Genomic DNA, 26,236 nt, shown 5'->3' with positions numbered 1-26,236 from the left:
CCTGGGTTCCACATCCATGGACCAAAGAGAGTCTGGGAGTGTGATGGACGCAGGAGAGATGGAGGAGACTGCAGAGGGAATGGTTATTACGGGAAGGTGATAAGAGCTATATCTGAACACCATGGCTAAGCTGTGACAAGAAAGCAGAGACGTGTAAATGTCAGGTTGGGGGTGAGAAACACGGAGATTGAAAGGAAAACCCAGGGCTAGAAATGGGCTGTCACTGTCCTGTGTGCCACACTCTTGAACCTTAGCATCATGGCCTCAGAAAGCTTTCCTGGCAGTAGGAGGTGGCTTAGTAAAGTGCCTGCCTTGCAAGCATGAGGACCTGAGTTCAGATCGTCAGCACCCATAGAAACAGCCGGGTTGTCGGCAAGCACCTAAAATCCCAGTTCTGGGGAGGTGGGGACAGGAGGATCCCAGGCTTGCTGGCTAGCCAGTCTTAACCAGTAAGCACCAGGTTCAACAGGAGACCTACCTCAAAAACTAAGGTGGGGGCCAGGGAGGAGACTGAGTGGGAAAAAGCACTTGCTGAAACAAGACAGACCTAAGCTCAGAGTCCTAGAACCCACATGAAAAGCTGTATGTAGTATCACATGCATGTAATCAGTGTTCCTATGGCGAGATTGGAGAATAATTCAGAAGCTCATAGGCCTGCTAAACTGTCATTGCAAAGCAGCAGAGACAAGAAAGTCCCTGCTTCAAGCAAGATGGAGGGTAAGACTTGACCCCTGAAAGTTGTTCTCTGGCCTCTGTATATGGGTATGCGTACACACACACATGCACAAACACAAAGGTGGAACACTATTAAGGAAGATGCCTAATGTGTTAACCTCTGACATCCACAAGAACATCAAAGATACCCTTCTGGGGTGTTGATCCATCAGACTGCCAGGCCTTGCTCAGCTAGCTATGTGTAGGTGTTAGGACAGCAAACCAAGTGTAATTCTAGTGCTAGGGAAGCTGAGGCAGGAGGACTGCTATAAATTCAACTCAATCTGGTCTATATAGTGAGTTCCAGGACAGCCAGGGCTACGTGCAAACCTTGTCTTAAACAAAACAAAAAGATGATAGCAGGTGTCATTATTGGGCCAGGGTAGGAGGTTCTGTCATGCCCCATGAGTGTTCCAGAAAGAGATCCAAGACTTCACACCCCATTCCACCAGTCTTTCCTTGACCTAGCTTTCCAATGAGGTGAACTCTTGGTAGCAGGGAGTTGGTGTCCCCTCCTGACCACCCCCTCCCAGTGCTCTAAATGTTGGTGTGTAGCAAACAGTTAAACGAAAATAAAGGCTGTATCTGCCCCTGATCACTATGTGATGCCAATGATGGCAGGAGATGTTTTCCAAAACCAGTCAAGACAGCTCCTCAAGAAGACAGTGCTGTCCCTTAACAAATAGTTGTACTGAAAGATGTGAAACGGTTATTTCCATTTCACAACAGAAGAAAGCATCACCTGGCCCAGCGCTCTTTCCACTGCTCTGACCCACTAGGCAGGGTCTGCCTCCTGTCCAGTTATGATAGATCAGGCCCTCCAAGTGGTACCACTGCTAGGAGACAGCTCCTCACTCCCCATCATTCTCGCCCCATTCTGGGCACAGAACATTTCCAGCTTACCCAGAGTGAGATATTTGTGAGACAGCAGAGAGGTGCAAGCAAGGGTCAGATGCCTTGAGATGGAGGAGGTGGCAGAATTCTTTTATGGTGTTCCTCTGCTAGGAGTGGGACATTTTGCTTCACTTCAGCCTCAAGGCTTTGAGGCTTTGAGGGCTGATGTAACGACATGATGAAAGAAAGCTGGTGTAGGTGGCCAAGGAGGGCCCTGGAAGCCACCTTTGCTGTGGGACAGTGCCACACTCCAGGGGTTGCACACGAACTCTGGTGCGTTTCTGCCAAAGCTCCAGTGAGGCAGTGCCCACTCTTGTGACTGTGGGGGAGGAGCCTGCAGAGGGCGGGGCTTTGGGCGGGGCGAGCTCAGCGACTCCGGCAAGCTCGCTCCGACTATAGTTTAAAAGGCTGGAAGGCGGGCTTCCAGAACTAGTATCTGAGTGCGGGAGAAAAGCCCGCTTGGAACAGCCATGACCCGGCGGGCAGGGGGCTCTCGGCTGCTCTGCAGTCTCCTTCTCTTCGCGTTGTGCACTGCTGGAGTCGCCCCCTTCAATTGGGATCTCCCAGAGCCCCGCAGCCGAGCCAGCAAGATCCGAGTACACCCACGGGGCAACCTCTGGGCAACCGGTAAGTTTTAGGGACACCAACATGCGTGCCTCATTCTCCTCGGCCCCCAGTTTCCTTTCAACTCTCTGGAGACTCATAGTGGCAGAGCTCCTGCAGACCCCGGGGGCTCAAGTTTAACAGGTGGGAATGGGTCAGATCCAGCAGCCACATAAGATAACCCATTCGTCAAGTTTAAGACAGAGCTGGGGCAGCATCTTAGATCAGGTTGCCAGTCGGTCCCCCTTCCCTTGGGCAGACCGCCAGGTTTTCTCACTCATGTCTTTGTATATCCGTCTCCGAGACTCCTTTTCTACTTCCCTGGCAGCTCTCCCTGGTCCCAGGCTATCTACCCTTCTTCCAACTATGCTGTCCTACAGCAGGTTGAGAGAAGCTGAGGCTCTGCCTCCACCCAGATGTCTGTGGCTTCTTTCTGAGGAGGAACATTTCTTGTCTTTCCTCTGTGAGAGCAGAAAGGTGGAATAGATCAGAACTGGTTTATGGTAATAGGGTCCTTGCTCCCTAGCTGTCACATACCTTGGCACCTCTTTTCTAGGTCACTTCATGGGCAAGAAGAGTCTGGAGCCCCCAGGCCTGTCGCTGGTGGGGACAGCACCTCCCAGCACCCAGAGAGACCAGAGACTGCAGCTGAGTCATGATCTGCTCCGGATCATCCTGCTAAAGAAAGCCTTAGGCATGAGCCTCAGTGGCTCAGCCTCCCCAGTTCAGGTGAGCCCCTACCCCAGTACCAACACAGAAGAACTGCCACCCAGCTTGGGTTCAGGGTGGGACTGCCTAGCCAGGGTGTAATGGGTGTAGATTCCAGAAAGCCAGGGTCCCAGGTCTCAAAGGGGAAATATCCCAAAGACCAGCCAATGACGCAGCAGCAGCAAACTGCTTGGGAGAGGTTTCCTCTTTGCCCATCCCCAGTCTGAAATCACAGACTAGGATATCCTTGCCCTTAAGCAGACCGTCCTCTTCCACGCCACAGCCTTGTCCATCCCAGTTGCCTCCCACCTTTGCTGTTCCAGTCTGCTTGTGAGCTGTGACCTCTGAGGCCTAGAGGTATGAAGGGACGTCACCAGGGAAGATGGAACTTCCCATCCCCCGTCCACCTAGCAATGGCAGGCTTTATTACGTCAATGCTCTTGGCAGTCGGGCCCTGGGGGCTGTCCTGTGCATTTAGGATGCTGAACACATCCCTGGTCTCTACCTACCAGATGCCACTAACACATTCCCTCTGCTCACCAAGTTGTGATAACCAAATTTCCCTCCGGGTCAGAATGGTGCACTTTCCTGCAGCCCCTAATACCTCAGAGGTTGAGGCAGGAGGATAGTTTAAGACCAGTAGTTTGGGAAAAACAAAAACAAAAAAGCCTTTAGACACCAGGTTGATGTCCCCTGGGTGGAAGTGGGCTCGAATCACCAGTGGCTGTAAAGCACTAAGTAACCTGTGGTGTTCAAGCCCTTAGTGTCCTGCCAGGCTGGCTGGCAGCTCCCCCATTCTTTGCTTCCGGTGCTGTCCCCACTGCACACCACTCTCCCTGTACCCCCTGCTGCTGTGTGCAGAAGGCAGTGTGATGGGCTAGAAAGTATGCTGGGGCCATATAGCTAGTTAGCAGTTGGGTGACCTTAGAGATGTCACACTACTCACGTTCTTCATCAAATGGAAGTAACAGGCCCTTTCATGTCACGTGCACAGTATGGCACACGGAAAGTGCTTGGTAAGCAGGAGCTCCTATCACATGATGTCTGCAAGCCCCCCCCCCCAGCAGTGCTTGCTGATGACTCCCTCCATACCCCCACCTCCACTGTGCCTGGCAGTGTGCATACACCACAAGGAGAGATGTTCCTTAGAGGAAGTCTACTTTAGTCCCAGCAAACGTCCCAGGAACCTCAGATGCAAGAGCAAGAAGCTTGGGCTGGCGTAGTCCAGAGACATAGCTTCACCTCTAGGGCATTAATGTGAAGGCCTGAAATACCAAGACCAACCAGACTCTCAGAGGAAGCAATACTGCCATGGCCAGTGGCAGGGAGCATCAGAGAGGTCAGAGGCAGAGCTGGGGGAGGTAGAGGAGTGTCACTGACACTTGTCTAGGTGCCTTTAACTTGATATCTGTGGCGCCCTTTAGTTGCCATGACCACCCTGTGAAACTGTTGCCACATTCTGGGAAAATCGTTACCTCTGACTCCTCTCAGGCCTTTCAGGGAGAAAGGCACTCGCTCAGAGACCCAGCTGAGACCCTGTCCCTGCCCCTGCCCACCTCTGTGCACGTCCAGCATAACCCTATGATGTGTGGGCTTCTCTTTCTGCCTTCAGCACAGGAGGCTGCGGGACCCAATACGGAAGAAGTGATACCAGTAAAGGAACAAACACAACAACATGGCTTAGATAGAATGTGTCCATCTCGGCAAGCTGCTGAGCACAACCCCAGCAGTGGCCCTGTCTGGATGTAAATCCTAAACTCCAATGTGTTACTTATTCCATTACGTGATTTCTGGTTGGGTCACCAGGAATGTTGATGATACAGACACAAAGTCTTTCCTGCTGTATTTCTTGCTTCCCTGGTGAAGTTGTGAATAAAAATACTGCTCTTTACACAGAATGTCTGGGCATCTCCTTCTACCCACATTTGAAGAAAGGGGAAAGGACTCTGGAGGGTGGTATGTTTGTTGAGATGGGGTAGTCTGGGAAAAGCCCCATCACCCCTCACCATGGCGCCAACCAGGCAATGAATGATTGCCATCAGGTACTGTATTGGCTCACTGGTCCATTACCATTCTACTACCTAAAATTTCTTTGCCTGCAATAGGGGGCTGTCTACACTCACCCCATCTTTCATCCCAAGCTTTAGTGTGCTAGAATCCAGCCCTGCTGTGTTCTGATTCTTCTTTGGATTTAGGGACCTCCATAGGTTGCCAAAGTTACCGAATAAAAAATGAGAGCGTCTGATATTTTATTGATAGTGTCTTGTGTAACATAGACTGACCTCGAACTTTCTATGTAGCAGATGATGACCTAAAACTTAGTCTCCTGCCTCTATCTCCTGAGCACTGGAATTACAGGTGTGCGCTCACTGAAAGTGAGCTTCGTGCATGCTAGGCAAACACTCTATCAGCTGAGCTACAACCCTAGTCTAACTAGATTTCTTTCTTTAATAAAAAAAAAAAAAATCCTTCACGGATATATTCACGCGAACTTTTAAATCACCTTAAGTTCCAATTAAGTCTGTATTGTACCTGGCTTTGGGACACTTGACAGCTCTTTGGCTGCACATACTTGATCCTAAAACAGGGGCATATTTGATGTCTCCGGTCCTGCCTGGAGCTGACATCGAAGAATCTCTGTTTCTGCGTCGTTTTTACCCGGAGTCTGCCCACAGAACCCGGGACCAATCAGCAGGGCTTCGCGCAGCTCCGAGCGCTCCCGACACCGCTAGGTGGGCGACCACGCCCTCTCCTCGCGAGAGCGCGCGCCCGCCCCGGAAGTCGTGTTGACGGAAGTGGAGTGGCAGAAGCGACAGTTGCTATGGAGCTCGCGGAGGACTGGCTAGTGGAGTCTTTGCGCTTGTAAATTGGGCCGTGGGTTGGTCTGGTGGGCAGTGGGCGAGGGCGAGGACACGGGCAGCCCGGACCCGGGTGTGGGCTCGCGGGCGGTGCCCAGACAGGCCGGGCGGAGGGTCCTGATCCCCGGCCTCTCGATTCTGTGATACTCGGTCCTTTCGTAAGCAAGTAGTGTGACCAGGGGCTCACTCGTGAAGACTGGTTATGTTGCGACAGCCGCTAAGTTAACCTGAACACAGGTTTTCCAATTGGTGGTTCATCTCAACTTGGGGAAATCAACTTTACGTAACCCTGGGAGTTGCACAGATAAGAACCATGGGTCGGTGCCTGGTCTTACACACCCGGAGTAAAATGCGGGGGAAAAGACTTAGACCCATATCTACCTGACTCCAGAGCCTGGGTCCACTAATCCTGCAGTGATTTCAGAGTTCTTGGTCAGCTGTACAGTGTCGTGCACTGTGTGATTTTTGTATCCCTTTCCTGCAGGTACCAAGATTTCCATGCATTTGACCTCTCAGGAGCCACTCGAGTGCTTGAGTGGATTGGTGAAAAAGGTAATATACCCAGCTTGCCACTAAAAGAGATGGCTTTCTGCCCCCTTGGGCTGAGTTTTAAGGCCTCAGCCTTTAGAGAGACCCATCCAAGTTCCATCCCCTGACACAAGGCTGCCAACTAATGAACTGGATAAAAATTTATCCTTTGGAATAATTTATAAATCCAGCCGTAATCCACGATGTTTCTAACAATTTTCATAGTTACTGTTTTGTTTCAGGAGTTTTTGTTGCTGGTTATGAAAGTTTGAAAAAAAATGAGATTCTTCATTTGATACTACCTCTCAGACTCTCAGTGAAGGAAAACCAGGTAACTTAAACAGAGAAGCTGTTATATGAGTGAACGTGTACTTACAAATTTCTGCTGTGCCTGATAACCCACTGGGTACTGTCCCTGATAAGCTCTGGGTCTGCCCTTAAAAATCTAGCAGAAGGAAGCTCTATGCATAGGGAAAAAATGCTGAGGAAAGTCATATGGTTCCCGATAGAGCTACTACAGATGAAGGGCAACCTCATTGTATCAAAAATAGATTTAGGGAGCTGGGGAACTGGTTCAGGGACAGAGAGCACCCACGATGCAGCTCACAACCTTTTATAACTCTTGTCCCAGGGTACCCAGCATCCTCTTGTGGCCTCCAAGGTACCAGGTGTGCATGTGGTGTACAGACATGCATGCAGACAAAACACCATAATTTTAAGCATAGATAAAGGGGCTTGAGAAGTAGCCCAATGGTGTAGCACTCACATGGTATGAGCAAGGTCTCTGTTCAATCCTCATAGCATCACACACACACACACACACACACACATACACACACAATAGATTAGGGAGCCATTAGGGTACAGGGGTTGGTGGAAACCATACGGATAGATGAGATCACCTAGGATAAAGGTGTGAGGATTAAGAGAAGACAGCAGGAACAGGACCTTAGGGAATGTATTTAAATGATGCAAAAAAAGAATAGTCTTTGAAGTTAGAGGAGGAGAATGTGTGAGTGGTAGCTATGTAAGTATAGATAGTGGCTACTACTAGCCAGCCAGGGCTACACAGTTAGAACTTATTTCAAAGAAGGAAGAAGAGGAGAAGGGAAAGGAAAAAATAAAGATTTGAAGAAGAGAAGAAAAAAAAAAATTAAATGTGCCTGATAGAGGGAATACTTGTTAAATGGTTGTCTTGTCTCTGTTGCTAGAGGAACCCACCTGGCTCCTAGTGGGAGGGGGAGTGCTTGGTGGTAGCAACCCTTGTTCTCTTGGCTGAAGCTGCTTTCTTCTGTTACTCCTAGGAAGGCTCAGAATGTTTTGCCCCATATGAGAGGGATGGAGCAGGCTAGAAGAAGGCTTGGAGATAGGCAGGAAGATAAAGAAGCTGCACATGTAGGCATTTACAGATATCTGCCTGCCAAGGTCCAGCTGAGTAACTCTCATGGCCTCCTTCCTTGGCACTCACCTGAAGTGTTCATTTGAAAAGCAGGTGCTCAGGGCTGGAGATATGGCTTAGAAGTTAAGAGCACTGGTGGCCCTTCTAAAGGACCCAGTCAATTGCCTCCGACACCCACATGGCAGTTCACAACTGTCTGTAATTACAGTTCCAGGGGATCCGGCACCCTCACACAGATACACATACAAAACCCCAATGTACGTAAATCAGTCTCAAAAAAATAAATAAATTTAAGGGAAGAAAAAAAAAGAAAGAAAGAAAAGTAGGTGCTGATCTCAGTGGTGGTGGTGAACACCTTTAATCCCACCACTCTAGAGGCAGAGGCAGGTGGATCTTGGCGTTGGAGGCAAGCCTGGACTACAGAGTGAGTTCAAGGACAGCCAGGGCTGCAAAGAGAAACCCTGTCTTGTAAAAAAAGAAAAAGGAAAGAAAAATCAGGCACTGTCTGATTGCCCCAACCCTTTGTGTTTTAGGGTTTATTTCCAGAGAGAGATTTCAAAGTGCGCCACGGAGGGTTTGCAGACAGGTCTGTCTTTGACCTAAAGCACGTGCCAGATACCAGGTATGGCCAGTCTGTTCCAGACCTTCTGTTCTGTGGGGATAACAGGAAACGTTTGCAGTGTTGTGCCGTCATACTACCATGCCCACTTCTCAGTCTCCAGACATAGATGGCGGTGACATGGGGCTGGGACACACATAGATTTAGCATGTGGAGAAACCATTAGCTTAGCAGCCATTTTGAGTAGTGGGGCCACCAGGTCTTTGGAGTTGCTCCAGGGACCAAATACAGAGTGGAAAATACTCTGAAGCTTCTCAGAGAGCTGTCTCAGTCAGGGGTATATGTTCAGGCTCCCCGCTTGTGTCCCTTCTAGGTGACCATCATGACCTGTGGAAGCCTGGGTTCGGTCTGTGGCTCTCTCTGAGTTGTGATCCTGTCCCTAAAGCAGGGTGAGCCTGCTCATCTGTTGAATGAGGGCTGCTGGTCCCAGGGTCCTGAGTGGGCTGGAGAGGAAAGACTGCCAGGGTGAGGTGAGCTTCCCTCGGTCTGGACTGATTTTCTGTCTCTCTGGAACAGGTTTCTGGTGACCAGTGGCCTTCCAGGGTGTTACTTACAGGTGTGGCAAATTGGAGAGGACAATGGTGAGTGAAGTTCACTTGGTGGAAGTTGAGGTTTTAGGAAAGCCACTCCTGTCCCTTATACCGAGCCAGTAAAGAAGTACATAAGGGAAGGGACAGGGGACAGCACAGCTTCTGTCTGCTTTTGCACAACAAAGATGAGTTAGCATTCACAGGGTGGCAGACAGGCCTAAATGCTACCGCTTTGAACTTCGTCCAGGAATTGAGTTTACCAACCTAGCCACTGGCAGAGCACCTAGAGAGCCAGGGCCTCTCAGCTGGGCAGGCCCAGAGGAAGGCTTGAGCTAGGGCCAATCGGGAGTACTCGCTGGAGGAGGAGGCGGCATCAAAGAGGCCCCTCTTTACTGTGTGCTAGTTCAGGGAGAGGAAAACAGTGAGTGAGCTAGAGGCTCACTGGCAGTCTACTTCCCAAGGGCACGGAGAAGGGGCAGGTGGTGCCCTGGGGGGGGGGGGGGGACTAGTAATGGGACTGCAGGTCCACCCCACACTGTGGCAAAGCTTCCCACAGTCAGCACAGTGTCTTACATCTCCCGGGCCTCACTCCTGCCCAGGGGATGCTGTTGGGCTCTGCCCTGACCGGTGCCTCTCCTTGTCACTTGTCTGTGTGGTCCTTCCCAGTTCCTCATGTTGCTTCTCTATACACGTGGCACGTTTTTGATGTTGCTGCTGTTTAACCGTTTTATTGGGGTATGTTTTACCTACCATATGATTCACCTCTGTCAAGTGTATAGGTCAATGATTTTTAAAGAAAATTTGCCAGATTTTACAGCCATCACTATAAGTCAGTTTTAGAACATTTTTATCACTCCCAGTAAGATCTGTTATCCCATTTACTATTAATTTCACTCGTGCATCCTGCCTCAGACCATCATTAAAATATTTTCTCTGTAGTAGTTTTACCTATTCTGAAAAAGGTCTTTTTAGTGGAACCTTTCATGTATTCTCTTGTATCCAGCTTCTGTCCCTTAGCATATGCTTTTTAAGACTGTCCATGTTATAGCATGCATCAGTAATTTGTTCTTTTTTATTATTGATACTGTTCCGTTGGATGGGTATGGCACAATTTATCTGTCTGTTCCAGCCCTAATGTACAAATCTTGATATGGAGATATATTGTTGGATTATATGGTAAATTTATGAGGTTTTTTTTTTTTTTTTTTTTTTTTTTTCTTCCTTTCTTTCTTTTTGGTTTTTCAGGACAGGGTCTCACTGTGTAGCCTTGGCTATCCTGGAAATCACTAGCCTCGAACTCACAGAGATCTTCTTGCCTCTGGTTCCATTCCTGAGTCTGGGATTAAATGTGTGCAATACCAGTGCCCAGCAAGAGGCTGCATTCTTGTTTTATGTGTGATTGTAATTATTATGGTACTGGGTGGAGAGGGAATCCATGGCCTCAGATATTGCCAGGCAAGTGCTTTGACGTTGAATTATGTTCTAGCCTCTCCTGAATCTTTGGAATAGTCTGCCTTCCCACAGCTGAGAATCCTTCCTGACTCAGAGCAGCAGGTCCTGGGAGAAGTGGTTTCAGGCTCCTTGGAGTCAGTGCAGGGGAGTCTGGAAAGTGTGGCCCAGGAGAGGCTCTGCTGGAGTGGTCTCAGTTGAAGCCTTTTGGTGCTCCCTAGAGACCAGCCACAGTGGCCCTGCAGCCCAGCTGCTGAGTCTGCTGCAAGCACTTTGCTGCCCTGTGTTGAGAAGTCCGGATGAGAGGCCCTGAGGGAGCCGGGCTCCCCTTTGCTTGTGGTGCAGGGGAGCTGTGTCTGGAAGGAGCACGCTGCCTCGCACTCTTGGCAGTCTCTCAGTGCCCTTCTCATAGCCATCCACTGACTAGTCTGACCAGTGCCTGTCCTTTAAAACTGGAGATGCCCACAGATTTCATCTTCATATAGTGTGGGCGTGAAATAGTGACTTCTTTTTTTGAGAAAGAAAACATAATCATAAAACAAGAATTTCTCTTTTAAGTAGTTTGGGCAGCAGATGACTTGTCCCAGACTGTTCCAGCTGAAATCAAGAGAAACATCAAATGAATCCCAGCCCTCAGGAGGCAGAGGCAGGTGGATCTCTGAGTTTGAGGCCAGCCTGGTCCATGTAATGAGACCTATCTCCAAAAACTAAAAAACTAAAAAAAAAACAAACCAAAAACAAAAAACCCAAAAGTATCAAATTATGTGGAATGCAGAGGCAGGGAACAACTAGCTACCCAAGCAGCCTGAGTTTGAGACAAAGTAAAACTATAGAGATGAGAACCAGACAAAAATTAAAGTTTATATTCCATTCCAGCACTAGGAGATGGAGACAAGAGAATCAAGAATTTGAGGCCTGCCTGGGCTAGCAGAACCCTGTCTCAAAAAAAAAAAAAAAAAAAAAAAAAAAAAAAAAAGAAAAGAAAAGAAAAAAGAAAAAGAAGGTGAGGCACCGCCTTTAATTCCAGCAGTCAGGAGACAGAGGCAGGAGTTCAAGGCCAACCTGGTCTACAGAGTGAGTTCCAGGACAGCCAGGGCTACACAGAGAAACCATTTCAAGAAAACCAAAGGGGGGTGGGGGGGAAGGAAGGGAGAAAGGAAAGGAAAGGAAGGAAGGAAGATGGTTCAGCAGGTAAAGGCACTTGCTGCCAAGCCTGCCCATCTGACAATCTAAAGTCAACCCCAGGACCCACATAGTGAAAAGAAAAACTGATGCCTCCAAGTTGTTCTCTGACCTTCACATGTGGACACAGATGCAGTAAACAAAGTATATGATATTTAAAAAGAAAGCTAAACTGAAATCTTATTCTACTTGAAGTACATTGGCTTTCAAATTTGTGTAAGAGGCTGTCCTTCCTGTTTTCCCATTCTCATCAGCAACCTCTGCAGTGCCTCCGTGAGCAGGGTCTGGCAGGCAATGTGAGCTCACAGAGTGAGTTTTACAAGAGGCGGGACTGGTTCGTGAGCTCAGAACTTGTTACTTTTCACTGGAGATGTAACTGCTCATTCCCTTCCTTCTACCTCTTTTCCGACAAACAAGTCAGAACTTCGTGATTTCAAGATGGCTGCAATGACTCATTGTCTCCCATTTGCAAAAAATAGTTCATGAGACAAATTACAAAGACGTGAAAGTGAGTCTGGCAGGTTCAAGAATGTGAACAAGAGCCTGAGTGCTTTTGTCTCAACTCTGCCTCACCAGCCCTTGGCCCCCTCTCTCACTTGGCCTTCTAAATGTCAGGGGCTTCTGGCCAGCCCTCAGTGACCCTGCTCTGCACTTTGGTCTCTTCCCCTTTCCTTAGATGTCATTGAAGCTGTCAGTACCATTGATGTGCAGGACAAAGAGGAGCGCCTCTGGCCTCGGGTGTCTGTCTTCTCCTCCGTGGCACCTGGAATCCTCTACGGGGCGAGGCTCAGTGGTCTGAGGACTGTGGACATAGAATCCCAGAAGATCACATACAGCTCAGGTACTGCCACAGTGCGCCCCCTGCTGGCTCCTCCAGCCAGCTCTGTCAATCACACAGGCCAGATGTGGGGGAACCTGAGGCTCCGGGGCCCAGCACACACCCAGTAGAGCAGAGTGTCACAATGAAGGAAAGCTATAAACCTGACTTACTCTGCCTGGGCCTGGTGCAGCCCTCCAGGCCTGCCACATTCCAGAGCCACCGGACTCCAGCAGGTTTTCTTCTTGCTCCCTTTCGTCTAGGTACCAGTGACAGTGAGTCATTGAGCAGCCTGCAGGTCCTCGATGCGGACACCTTTGCTTTCTGTGGCACCTCAGGTCGGCTGGGACTTGTGGACACCCGCCAGAAATGGGCACCATTGGAGGCTCTCAGTCCCAGCCCTGGCTCTAGTGGACAGACATGGTGTGCAGACATTAGGAACAGGGGCCAAGGCCCTGGGCCCTGCGTCGCCAGCCTTGGCTCAGATGGGCAGCTCTGTCTCCTTGACCCCCGGAATCTCTGTCATCCTGTGAGCTCAGCCCAGTGCCCAGTGTCCAAACCCAGCCCCAACCCAGAGCTGCTGCGAGTGACTTGGGCTCCAGGCCTGGACAACTGCTTGGCCATTTCAGGTACTGTTGAGAATGATGTGTCTGTCCAAACCCCTGCTCTCTCCCACGGATGGTAGGAGCTGGGGAAGGAATCTGCAGCCCCATGTTTAACCTGGCTGCAGAAGCTCAGGTTGCCTGCCAGGGCCACTTTGGTCTCTGGGCTCCTCAACCCCACCCTGGCCAGTGAATTTGTACCAACTTTCAGTGGCCCTTATAAGCCTAGCAGAGGGTCAGGTGTGCTGAGAGACTTGCAGACAGTAAGATCCGGAACAGCCAGAGGCTGTTCCAGAAAGAGGCCACAGCATCTCACTGAGCCGCTTATCTGCCTGTATTTTAACTACAGCCACAGCAGCAGACTCCTGAAGCCTGGGGTTCTCATTGCAAGGGTGTACTCAATGGGGCTAATTGAACCAGTGAGAAAGGTCTGCTGAGAGCACAAAAGGGGAAGTCCCAGGATCCAGAAAGAGCAGAAGAAACACAGTGTGCCAGAGAGGACAGGAAACAGCAGCATGGGAGAGGGACAGTGGACCTCAGTGGATGGACAAGAGGGCCAACACTAAAGACGAGACAGGGCTATTCACTGTGGACACGGGTGAGGGATTGCAATCTGGAGAAAATGAAAAGGATGGAAAGTTTCTTCTGCTCCATTTCCTGTGGAAATACTGTTAGGAGGATTAGAGAGGACACATGTTGAAGTTGGGGCATAACTCAGTAAAGCTTGCCATGCAGCTTGAGAATCTCAGTTTGATCCCCAGAATTTTCTAAAGAAACCTGGACATTGCCAGATGTGGTGGTGCACGCCTTTAATCCTAGCACTTAGGAGACAGAGGAGGTGGTTCTCTGTGTGTTTGAGATTGGCTGGTCTATGTATAGTCGGCTAGGGCTACTTAGTGAGACTCTGTCTCACAGAGGGAGGAGAGAATGAGAGAGAGGAGGGGAATAAAGGGAAAATCGATGTGGTAGTATGTTCTTATAATTCCAGCACCAGGGAGGCAGAGACAGGCAGAGCTCTAGGGCTCATTGGCCAGCCAGCCTAGCCAGATTGGTGTATTCCAGGCCAATGAAAAGACTGCCATGACAAAAAAACAAGGTGGGCTGTGCCTGAAAAATGATAGCTAAGGTTCACCTCTCTGACCTACACACACACACAGTGCATCCATCAGGCCTAGCCATGTGATGCAGCCTGTGTGAATGCTCATGGAGACGCCCCCCACTGGTGCAGGTATAGCGTTCTCTTTGGGTGACCCCTTGAGCATCTTGTGACAGAGGAAGTTGCCCAAGCAAGTGAGGGATGTAGGGTCACTCCTCTCCTTTCTGTGTTCTTCTCCAGGCTTTGATGGGACAGTGCAGATCTATGATGTCACATCGTGGCATGGAAAGAAAAGCCCCGTGGAGCCTCTCTTCACTCACAAAGGCCACATCTTCCTGGATGGAAATGAGATTGCCACTGCTCCTCTGGTCACCACCCATACCTGGCACCCTTGCAAACCCAGAACTTTGTTATCAGCAGCAAGTGATGCCTCTCTGCATGTGTGGGACTGGGTGGACCTCCAGGCCCCCTGCTGACGTCAGTGGCTTCCCTCCTGGGCCTCTGAGGATCTCAGAGTGGGAGTTGCTTGAATGGCAAGGATGCTGATGCAGGCCGAGTGACCACAGGCCTACCACAGCTGTTGACTTGAGCCAAGTTAGCCTGCCCTTGTCCCTTTTTCTTATCTATAAAATGAAGGTGGTATTGACTTCCACCTTCAATGGGGACTGTCACAAGTATCCGAGCAGAGTTGGTAGGGTGTGTGGCACATTTTGGTTGGGAGCGACTGTGGGCTCTAGGAGCCCCACCTCTCCAAGTGCAGAGTGGCAGAGCAGAGCGGTGCTCCTGTCTTTGTCACAGGGTTAGGGTGAGGGTAGGAGAGCTGGGGTGTGAACTTTTTTCTGTTTGCAGAAAGAAACTGTCTGTGGGCCAATAAACATTGAAAAACAAAAACCCAATAACAAGCAAATAGCCATTTGTTTATTTAGTTAGTTTTTGGACAGAGTATTGAGCCCAGGGCCTTCTGTACTGAGTCATGTCCCAACCCCTTTGAAATTTTTTTGAGTTTTTCCTGGTGTGTCTGTGTCTGTGTGCACATGTGTGAGTGTGGGCACTAGGAAGTGCTGGCAGGGAGGGGTCATTCTGAATCCTCCACCGTGACCTCTGTGCATGCTGGTGGACTGGAGTGAGCTCTGTCTTCCCTGTTGGGTAAGGGGCCTTGTTATGAGCAGTCAGGAAAACTGCTCATAACAGGGCCTGTCTTAGTCAGTGTTCTATAAAAACTCATCTGCCAGGCCATGATGGTACATGCCTTTAACCCCAGCATTCAGAAGGCAGAAGAAGGTGGATCTCTTGTGAGTTCAAGGCCAGCCTGGTCCACAAAGCAAGTTCCAGGTCAGCCAGAGCTACACAGAGAACCCGTCTTAAAACACACCCACGAAAACCAAAAGTAATTCATCAATTTGGACTAAGAAGCCATAGAGCTCAGGCCCTCACTGCTCCAGAGGAGAGGGTGGTACAGTGGTAGAGTATGTGTTTAGCATGAACGAAGACCTCTGTTCAAGGGCTGGAGAGATGGCTCAGCACTTGTTGCTCTTGCAGAGGAAGAGGGGTCGATTCCCAGCACATGGTGGTTTACAACCATTCCTAGTAACGCCAGTTCCAAGGCACCTGACACTCTTTGGGCATGGTTGTACGACAAGGAATGCACAGCATGCACATACATACAGGTAAACAAGACATTTGTGTACATAAATTAAGAAAACTTTTTTAAAAAGAAAGAAATGGGGGGATGTGAAGAGGGGGAGGGAAAGGGTAAACCATTTTCTCTACCAATGATGGTATTTGACTTTCTGCTTCTTTTGAAGCAAGATTAAGGAAAGGAATGAGTTTTTAAAATTTAACATTAAAATGTCTGGTATAGGGATTGGAGCGATGGCTCAGCAGTTAACAGCGTGTGTTGTTCTTCCAGGGGACCTGAGTTTGGTTCCCAGCACTCACATTAGGCTGACTGCCTGTAACCACAGCTCTCCTATGTGTACTATGGCTTGTGTGAGTACTGGCACACACACATGACATGCATACATATGTACACAGACATAAAAATGATTCTTTTAAGGCCTAGTATAGAGACTACTACAGAAGCTCCGAAGCTAAGTTTGACTCTACAGGAAATGACAGACTTACCTAGTGAAACTTGATGTATAGAATTCTCCAAGTTTCTTCTTTTTAGGTGTCCCTTTTCTCCAGGTTCTGAGGGCCTGTACATCTCCTGAGAGACATAAGCCACATCACTACATGCATTACATGTCATAACACAATGATTGGGAAAGTAGCTTTGTGGTAGAGCATTTGCCTAGCAAGTGTGAGACCTTGGATTTCATCCCCAGAGCTGTGAAAACAAAACTGAAAAGCGTTGCCTTGTTTGTCACACTTGACATCACCACAAGGAACATCTACCAACTAAAGGAGGAAAGATTTATCTTTGGGACTGGAGAGATGGCTCAGCGGTTAAGAGCACTGGCTGCTCTTCCAGGGGTCCTGAGTTTGATTCCCAGCAACCACATGGTGGCTCACGGCTGTCTATAATGAGATCTGGTGCCTGCAGGCACATATGCAGACAGAACACTATATAAAACAAAACAACAACAAAAACTTGAGAATAACGTGGCAGGGAGGGCATGGTGGAGCAGAGACACTCACATGAGGCAGGCTGGAAGCAGAGAGAGAAAACCTGCGGTCTTGGCTTTCTCCTTTTTCATCTTGTAGCCCTGGCTGGCCTGGGACTCACTATGTCGACAGGATGCCCTCAAATTCTCAAAGTCTTGCCTGCAGCTCGTGGAATCCTTTGGGAATTTCTGAGGAGTGAGAGTTGGTTATAAAGGACCCACTCCAGCAGCAAAGGTGGTGAGCACATGGCCACCACTGACTTGTAAACATTGTGTCCTCTGCTCTTCCTGTCTGCTTTGTCCTATCAGAGCACAGCTGGCAAAACAAACAGAAAACCAAGAAGATATATTTTCAGAACCCAAGTTAAAAGTTTTCCCTTCTTTATTGATCCAAATGCTATCAGGGGCTTATGGTTCTGCTTTCCAGTGTGTGTAACATACATGAGTCATCTGAGTTGGTTGGGGACTCTCAGCTGTTTTAAAGATGGCTGCTCTTGAGTTTAACCCTACCTTATACCTTACCACCAATCAGACCTAAAATCTGTCCCTATTATAACATATGGGACCAGAAATATCACTCATCTAACCAGAGAAATGGCTGACTATCTGATGCTATTTTAAGACTATGTCAATTAGCCCAGTGGTGGTTGCACACGCCTTTAATCCCAGCACTCAGGAGGCAGAAGCAGGTAGATCTCTGAGTTCGAGGCCAACCTGGTCTACAGAGTGAGTTTTAGGACAGCCAGGACTACGCAGAGAAACCCTGTCTTGAAAAAACAAAACAAACAAAATGGAATATGCCAACTAAGTCCACCAAATACCTCCTCCTCCTCTTCCTCCTCCTCTTCCCCTCCTTGTCTTTCTCTTCCTCCTCCTCTATGGTGAGGAGCCAGACTATCACAGACTTATGAAGTCAACCTCAGTTCACTTGTGGCATCTTTCAAGTATAAGGGAGTGTAAATCCTCTGCCTCACATTCCTCAGAGGGCCACTCCATTCCCTCCCAACAGAACACCCTCCCCACTTCTTCCCACAAACTGCTCTCACGCTTCCCGTGGACGGATTCGAACTCTGCTCTGGGACTGGGACTCCAGTGTGCCTCTGGATTCAGCTGCCAGCTCTCATCACTGCCCAGAGCAGACACACTGACTCTGTGTTTGCTGCAAATGGATGTTTGGGAAACCCAGTAGTGGTTCTGAGGGCTATTTCTCCTGTGACTGCACATCCTAACTAAGGATTGAAAGCGGTGAAGGCTAAAAGTTAAGCATGTCAAGACCCAAAGGAGAAAGCTGCCATATGTAAGCCTGCAATAGCAAAGCAGAGTGTGGAAGGGGCAGGACTTCACTAGGAAACATAACGATTCAGCGTTTCACAATAGGAACAGTAGTATTTTATGGGGAGGTCTCCAGTCTCTCCTGCTGTCCACTCCAGCAACAGTCTTGACCTTGTGCAGAGAGACCAACCTTCAGACTGCTAAAGCTGTCCATTCTCCAGTCAGCCTTCCAGAGGAAGCAAAATTGCAACTATCCACAGGAATAATTAACTTCATTTGACAGAAACAGCAAAGAGCTGCCCGCTGCTGACAGCCCAGGGTGTGTCTCATTCCTCTGCTTCAAGTAGTCAGAATGATACTCTCTTACTTGATGGGCAGCCTTTGCCTTTCAACATTCAGCAAAGCCCCCTGCAAAGCCACAGCCTCCTCTCAACTCTCTGGATGCTGCTATCTGCCTAACTCTAGGCCTCTCCCGGAAGGACAGTTGGAAACGGTTTGGTTTTAGCCTTTAGTAGCACAGTTTCTGCAGGAAGACAAGGGCCTCAAAGCATCCAATGCCTCTAGATATTGAAACCCTAGGGAAATCACAAGTGTTAGACCAGCAGGACCAAAGAAGAGAACCTGGCTGTCTGCCCCGCTCACTTCCCAGTGCTGGGGCTGTGTGGTTCTCTATCTCTGGAGAAACAGCCCCAGAAGGCTGCTAAAAGGAGCCGGAAGCTGTGCTTGCATTGCAACTCACGCAGGGCTGAGAAAACCCTACTTATCCTCGTGGGACTTACATGAAGCTCACATATGTGAACCAATAATCTGCCCCCACCCCCACCCCAGTGTTCCAAATAACTGCAGGAGATTTTGAAATAAAGCCCAGGGTGAATCTGAGGTCCTGCAGGGCAGCTATATTTGGAGAGGTCTTCAGTTTCCTCCACCACCACCCCCAAACTGTTCCTGAGTTCCCCAAAGAGAATTCAAACTGGACACAGCGATATAGCAAGCTCTAAGAATTTAGGTTTAGCAAGCAAGCAAGAGTAAGCCAAGCAGCAATGGCCTCACCCTCAGCAGGCACAGGGCTTAAATTTCTCTTTCCTCTGTAATTCCTTCTCCTATGCCTTCCACTGGGCAAGAACTGTCAGGAAAGGGATACATTTTTTTTTTTTTTTTAAAAAAATACTATTTTATATTTTATGGGTATTTTATCTGCATGCATATATATGTGTACCACGTGCATGCCTGGTCCCATGGATCATCTGGACCTGGAGTTACAGACAGTTGTGAATCACCATGAGGGTGCTGAGAATTGAACCCAGGTCTTCTAGGGGAGCAGCCACTGTTCTCAACCGCAGTACTATTTCTCCAACACCCGGGTACATTCTTCTTGGAAGCCTATTTTGTCCAGAATTTAGTCTAAGAAGATGTATAAGATGAAAAGATTATGGGGCCGGAAAATAGATGGCTCCGAGTGGTTAACAGCATTTGTTGCTCTTGTAGAGGACCAGAGTTAGTTCCCAACACCCAAGACAAGTTGCTCACAACCTTCCCTGTATCTCCAGTTCCAGGAGATTATAGCACCCTCTTCTGGCCTCTAGGTGGTCCACATACAAACAAGCAGGTACTCACAAATTAAAAAAAAAAAAAAACTTAAAAAAAGTAGCTAATAATTTTTTTCTAAATTTAAGGATACATATTGGGGCTTAAATGTTGAAAAGTTTATTGTGCATGCTCCTCCAGCGAGGAATTTCCTGAGGTCAGTTTGAGTTGACTCAGCTAGAGACCACCACCACTATTCTTTATATGCTGTTTTGGGGGAACCAAACGCCACCAATTACTGTTTTTGTTTTGTTTTTCTTGAGATCAGTAGATCTCAAGGCTACTTGAGATAAGTAGCCTTGGCAGGCCTGGAACCCATTACAGACCAAGCTAACCTCAAAGTCATAGAGAGCCAACTGCCTCTACCTCCCAAGTGCTAGGATTATAGTTGTGTCAACTCCTGGTTTTTTTTTTTTTTTTTTTGTTTTTTTTTTTTTGTTTTGTTTTTTGTCTTTTGGCTAAGATTGATTTTTTTTTTAAATTTAAATTTGAAACAAGGTTGTTTTACATGTCAATCCCAGTTCCCTCACCCTCCTGTCCTCCCCTATCACCCCCACCAAACCCCAGCCCATTCCCTTTCTGCTCCCCAGGGAGGGTGAGGCTTTCCATGGGGAGTCTTCAAAGTCTATCATATCACTTGGGGCAGGGCCTAGGCCCTTCCCCCAGGTGTCTAGGCTGAGAGGGTATCCTTCTATGTGGGATGGGCTCCCAAAGTCCATTCGTATACTAGGAATAAATACTGATCCACTACCAGAGGCCCCATAGACTGCCCAGTCCTCCTAACTGATACCCACATTCAGGGGGTCTGGGTCAGTCCTATGCTGGTTACCCAGCTATCAGACTGGGGTACACGACCAATTCCTGTTTTTTTAGTTTTGTTTTCTTTGTCCGTAGGTCCGTCCATTCCAGAGCTGACTTTCGTCCTTCCCTTCTTCCTTTCTTTCTTCCTCCTTCCTTTCTGTTTGTTTGGTTTTGGCTTTTTTCGAGACAGGGTTTCTCTGTGTGGCTTTGGAGCCTGTCCTGGAACTAGCTCTGTAGACCAGGCTGGCCTCGAACTCACCAGATCCGCCTGCCTCTGCCTGCCTCTCCAGTGCTAGGATGAAAGGCCAGCGCCACCAACGCCCAGCCAGAGCTGACTTTCTTTTAAAAGCAGCAGTACATAAAAAGGAAGCACCTGGGGAACTAGCCCCAAGGCTGAGATATAAAAGCTCCAACAACTAAGCTGTCCCGTCTCTGGCTAGACTGTCAACCTTGTTGAGAACTTCTTAGCCCTAACCTAACAACTCTTTTCCACACAGACGATCTTTACTTAAGACTGCAAGCTTTAAGAACAGATAATAAAAATGCAGGGCCGGATACTCTGAAGCAATCATGATGCAGGTACCCTGGGGACTTGCTCCAGGAAAGCTGTTCCGCTCCATAGGCCATGTATACATTTTGATGGCCAACAAAGGCCCGAATGTGTTGGAAGCTATAAGGTCAGGAATATTCTCTCCAGGCCCAGTGAGAAGCAAGACCTGCCTCTAACACCAAGAACACACCCAGCCAAGAGCGAAGGAACAGCCTGACCCAGACTCTCGGCCTGGCCACACCCACCCGGCAGGGCGGGGACAGCCAAGAGCCTCTTCCTCCCAGACCACAGTACATCCGAAGCGTGATTGGACAGCCCGATACCAGACGGGAAACACAGCTACCAGTCCCAGGATTCAGCAAATACTTCATTTCCTAAAGGTCTCCACGCTCAGACTGACAGCAGCATTAACCAGTAAAATATAAGGACTCCTCAACTCCTATTTGCTTCAGGGGCGGGAAGGCGCAAAGGGAGCAGCGGTTGTAGAGGTCCTCGCCACTCGGGCACTGAGTACCCGGGGCCTTTTCAAAGTTGTCGCTCACGGCAGGGGCAGAGATGTTTATCCTTACGTAGTGTACAGGTGAATAACCAGTATGGAGCTCCACGTCCAGTTGACGTTTTCTACCACATAACGTGCTGTGGTGTGAAGCTACATCTCGCAGCCCACTTCCTCACTTCCTGCATGCCCAGCCTGGCGGGTTTAGACTACCCTTGACACTAACTCACCAATAGCTACTGTGGGGAATCTACTCGGGCAAGCGCAGCACTACAAGTACGCTGCGGTGGGAAAAAAGAAGCAGAGTTGGGTAGGAGATGAAAACCTTTTGGAAATACTGCTCTGAACAGTCTGGTTCCCTGCAGAGCAGCGTGCTTCATGCCAAGTGCAGGTGTGTTCAAAGTCAGTGTGTGGGGATACTGCAAAGAGGCTGGGAGAGCCCAGGAGGGGAAGGGTGGGGTCTTCAAGGAAAGGGGGCAGGAAGGCGCTTAGCGTTTAATTTTATCTGGGTTTCTGAAGCTACAATGGGTACCTTATCTGTAACCCCAGCACTCAGAGGGAGGCAGGAAAATGGAGACTTCTGGCCAGCCTGGGCTACACAGTAAGACCTTGCCTCGAAAATAAAAATTATTGTATGTGTTTTCATTTTTGGTGTTAAGGACCAAACCCCTGCCTGACACATGCTAACCACATGCCCTATCCCTGGTCTCTTTGACTATTTACCAGGCGAAAATTCCAAAACTCAAGATAGCTAAGCAATGGAGAGGCGAGGGAAGCCAGGATGACAGGAGGGACCCATAAGGAGACAGACGGGGCTTCGGAGATGTTCTCTCATCTTCAGGAATTATGAGGCAGCTTATGTGGAAGCCCAGGCCAGCACAGCACTAGCTTTCAAACCGTTCCCTGGACCAGCCCAGGAGTTTGAGAATTGCCTTAGGACCAAAATGGTTTGACAAAGGCCTATCCCATGAGTTTGTGATTCTTGTCCTTTGACAGAGAACGTCTCCTTTGACAAATATTAATCACCAAACTACAGGAGTGAGACCTTTCACTCAGTACGGTTTCTCCCACAGCTGCTTCAAGCAGGTGTTACACACTTAGAGTTGAGACACCATGGGATGAGCAGCAGAGAGCAACCCAAGGGCAAGTGGGGTCAAAACCACAGTCATTGCTCAGATTATCAGAAGTCCCCATACTTAGACACAGGGGGCTGGGGTAGGGAATGTAGCAAACCAAAGGAACTAATCTGTCCCTAACCTCTCCATCACTCACAGTGTTATATCCATTTCCTCCATGACTTTGGGTAATTTTGTGTGAAAAAAAAAAAAAAAAGAAAAGAAACTATTATTTTACCCAAAGATCTCAAAAAGCCTAATAGAACCCTCCACATGAAACTCTCCATGGCCCTGAGAGACAGTGGGTGGATCAAGGCAATTGTGCCCCTGTGGGGCTTCCTGGTCATGAGGTAAAGGCCCCTGCCCCGATTGGGGTAAAGGGCCAGGATTTGTTACTTAAGAGGACTAATCAATTACAGTGTGACAGGCCTGCTACTGACTAGAGATGAAAACCATCTAAGGTGTCCTTTCTGTTTAGTATCTGTTCTTCCAGCCACTTGTCCTTATTAGTGTGTCTTGTGCTTTGCTTTGGTTTTTGAGACTTAAATTTATATGGGGGGCAGGGAACAAGTGCATCGATGCAAATGTAGAGGTCAGGGGACAACTTCTGGGAGTCAGCATTCTCCTTTCTCTTTATAGGACTCAGGGACTGAACGCAGGTTGTCAGGCTTGGTGGCCATCTTCTTTATCCACTGAGCCTTCTAGCCTGCCTGTGATATTTCTGTCATGTAGCACAGACTAACCTTAAACTTGCTATGTGGCTAGAGTGGGCTTTGTCTTCTAATCCGGGATTATGGGTTTGAGTCACCATTCCCATGGCTTTAATAATAAATCTGAATGCCCAGTATGTTGGCCCATGTATGTAATCTAGCACCAGAAATGCTGAGGCAGGAGATCTACCGAAATGAGGCTACCTTGGGCTATACTCCCAGACCTTGTCTCATGTAAACAAAAGTAAAAATAAAAGTTTAAAGGAAACTAATACAATGTAGCTAAGTGACCAACCATAGGGCATGATTAACAGCTGTTAGTAATGCACTTCCCAAACACCCCAAGTCTCTACTCTCCTGGAGTCAGGCTACTTACTTACCTCAAAAATGTGCCAGTGAATGAGATCAGTAGGAGCTTACACAGCCACTCTGTCTCTGCCTTGTACCCTTCGATTAGCTATATAATGGTACATCTCAAACCATAAATGTAATCCAAAGGAGAATTTTATGAAGAAGACATCTCATTATGACTTGACTCCATTGTAAAATAGTAAAGGCAGGAATGTGCAACAAAATTTCTGTGTAGAGCCAGGTCTGGTGAGCTTTCCACACTCTACCCACACCATAAACTTCAGGGCAAGCGCAAAGAGGCACACCTGAGTACTGCCATTCCCTTGTTTCTGGATCTGGGTGCTGTTGTATAAATGTGTGCAGCTTGTGAAACTGAAATAAACTATATATGTTAATGTACTTGTCTGCCATATTTCAGTAAAACCCTTAAGGGGACTGTCTCAGAATATAATTATACACTAGATTAATGTGTGAGAGTTGCTGGACATGGTGGCACATAAAACTATAGTCCCAGTACTTGGGAAGCAGAGGCAGGAGGATCACTGTAAATCTGAGGTCAGCATAGCTACATAGCAAGACCCTTCTGTGATGATATTCACGGTTGTCAACTTGACTACATTTGGAGTTAACTAAAACTCCAAAATGGCTGGGCTCACCGGTGAGGGATTTTTGCTTAATTAAATCATTTGAAGTGGGAACATCCATTTCTAATCCGAGCCACACCTGCTGGAAGCCTAGAAAAGGGCATACAAGGAGGAGGCATTTCTCTTTGCCTGATTGCTCTCACCCTTGCTAGCCAGTCCATTCCTGTATTGGCATTAAAGCCTATTTCTTCAGGATTCCAGTGTATACTGAAGACCAACTGATGTTGGTTGATTTTTATGGATATTGTCAGCTGTGTGATTTATATAGGTAATTACTGGATGGGCACTGAAGTTATCATTATCTTATTAAAGGACAGTCTAAGGAATCCTCCATTTTCTAACCAGAATTTAGGGCTTCATCTTTCTCTTGAATTTGTATATATCTCTATGGAGTAAGCCAACTAGAAAGCATAGAGTTGGCATCACACACTAAGCTAGGTCCTAAAAAGAGTTTTTTTTTTTTTTTTTTTTTTTTTTTTGTTTATTTTCGAGACAGGGATTCTCTGTGTAGCCTTGGGTGTCCTGGAACTAGTTTTGTAAACCAGACTGGCCTTGAATTCAGCTATCTGCCAGTGCTGGAATTTAAAGGCATACATCACCACCTCCCAGCTTAAAAAGAGTTTGTAAGCCGAGACAGGTACAAACATTTAAAAGCAACAGAAAAGAAACAGCAGTAACAGATTCCTTCAGTAATGAAGCTCTGGGGTTGGCTAATCTTAACACTTGGGAAGTTAAGCCGTGAGACTCTTCTTGAACTTGAGTTCAAGATCATCCTTAGCCACACAAGGAGTTTAAGACCAGCATGGGCTAGGCAAACTATTCCAGCAATGCTCCCTTCCTGGCAGGAAGCTCTTGAACCTTTCTGGACCTATTCAAATATCTGTTTTGGACACCTATTAAGAGTTTAGAGTTTTTTCTAACATTTAGTCAAGTGATGGTACATAGTGTTCAATGACTGTTTACCAAATAAGCAAAGAGATAAAATCACTGATGGATCTCACAACCTACTTGTTTTCACATCTACTGCCATCACTAAGAATGTCCTCATTGTCTAAACGAACTGATTCCGAATAGAGGTAATTCTTAATGTTATCTCACTTCTTAGTCAAATCTGTCATGCCAAATCTTGACTGACAGGTAGTTAGACTGGCCTGGCTTTGTATAGTTCAGACTGGCCTTAAATTTGTGAACTTTCTAACTCTGCCTTCCAAGTGCTGGTTTATGAGATTAAGTCACCATATCTGGCTTGGGTGACAAGCATGATGTATGGTTCACAAACAGCAGTGTTGAGTTTCTAACCTAATGATAGATTCTTTGAAACAACTAGTTTGTTATTGAGATGGGCACTGTTTGGAAATGAGGTACAGGTGTGCTAACAGTAGAGGTCGAGTTCTTTTTATCTTTCTCTTTTTTTTTTAAACTGGGTCTCACTATGTAGTTCTGGCTGTCCTGGAACTCACTATGTAGATGGACTTGAACTCACAGACATCTGCATGCTTCTACCTCCTGAGTTCTGGGACTAAAGGCATGCACCACAATGCCTGGCCAAGTTCAAGCTTTTAACACACATTAAAAGATAAGACTCAGGAGCTGGGCATGGTAATTCAGACATGTAATCCCAGTACTGGGGAGGCCAAGGTATTCTGGCTTACAAGCTCTAGGCTAGTCTGAACTATTTAGTTCAACTTTTTTTTTTTTTTTTTTTTTTTTAAGGCAGAGTCAGGAAAAGAATGGGACTCTACTTGGCAATATTTAACATCCATCTTTTTAAAATGTCCTATGCCTCCTTTGTAGGAGGTGATGGCTTCACATTTCTCTTTTTCCTCATAACAGCTCCCTTCTCCAATTAGCACTCCTGTGTTTACTTTCACAGCTTGGGATCCTAAGAATAAAGCCCTGTGGTAGCAGCTAAAATTAAGTGTGAATCTGCAGGGCAAGCTCCTAATTCAAGACCAAACCCCACCAGGGGATTTTCTCTCTTTTTTAAAAATTGATATTTATTCTATGTGTAGGGTGTTTGCCTGCAAGTATGTATATGCACCATGTATATATAGGGCCCATGGATATCAGAAGATGATATCAGATCCCCCAGGACAAGAGTTTCACAT

General features: G+C 47.7%; 2 protein-coding genes across 2 annotated transcripts; both read left to right on the top strand.

Annotated features, from left to right (window-relative positions):
• Nucleotides 1-1,994: 1,994 nt before the first annotated feature.
• Nucleotides 1,995-4,817, top strand: Nmb (neuromedin B). The gene is made up of 3 exons (XM_051206546.1): nt 1,995-2,235; nt 2,768-2,940; nt 4,532-4,817. The coding sequence occupies exons 1-3, from the start codon at nt 2,079-2,081 to the stop codon at nt 4,565-4,567; spliced, it is 366 nt and encodes a 121-aa protein (XP_051062503.1). The 5' UTR covers nt 1,995-2,078; the 3' UTR covers nt 4,568-4,817.
• An 872-nt stretch (nt 4,818-5,689) lies between these two features.
• On the top strand, nt 5,690-14,709 carry Wdr73 (WD repeat domain 73). Its single transcript, XM_051206568.1, has 8 exons — nt 5,690-5,781; nt 6,262-6,329; nt 6,548-6,636; nt 8,238-8,326; nt 8,840-8,904; nt 12,161-12,325; nt 12,565-12,930; nt 14,240-14,709. Exons 1-8 carry the CDS (start codon nt 5,741-5,743, stop codon nt 14,473-14,475), a joined length of 1,119 nt encoding a protein of 372 aa, XP_051062525.1. The 5' UTR covers nt 5,690-5,740; the 3' UTR covers nt 14,476-14,709.
• The last annotated feature ends 11,527 nt before the right edge of the window (nt 14,710-26,236 follow it).

This window comes from Phodopus roborovskii, unplaced genomic scaffold, assembly GCF_943737965.1.
Source record: "Phodopus roborovskii unplaced genomic scaffold, PHOROB, whole genome shotgun sequence".
Lineage (NCBI taxonomy): Eukaryota > Metazoa > Chordata > Mammalia > Rodentia > Cricetidae > Phodopus > Phodopus roborovskii.
Note: the sequence above shows the minus strand (reverse complement) of the source record. Positions and strands in the feature narration are given on the sequence as shown.

Coding starts and splice junctions, on each gene's coding strand:
- Nmb (XM_051206546.1), top strand. CDS start 2,079: ATGACCCGGCGGGCAGGGGGCTCTCGGCTGCTCTGCAGTCTCCTTCTC. Junction 2,236..2,767: donor GGGCAACCTCTGGGCAACCG/GTAAGTTTTAGG, acceptor CCTCTTTTCTAG/GTCACTTCATGGGCAAGAAG. Junction 2,941..4,531: donor GCTCAGCCTCCCCAGTTCAG/GTGAGCCCCTAC, acceptor TTCTGCCTTCAG/CACAGGAGGCTGCGGGACCC.
- Wdr73 (XM_051206568.1), top strand. CDS start 5,741: ATGGAGCTCGCGGAGGACTGGCTAGTGGAGTCTTTGCGCTT. Junction 6,330..6,547: donor TGAGTGGATTGGTGAAAAAG/GTAATATACCCA, acceptor GTTTTGTTTCAG/GAGTTTTTGTTGCTGGTTAT. Junction 12,931..14,239: donor CAACTGCTTGGCCATTTCAG/GTACTGTTGAGA, acceptor GTTCTTCTCCAG/GCTTTGATGGGACAGTGCAG.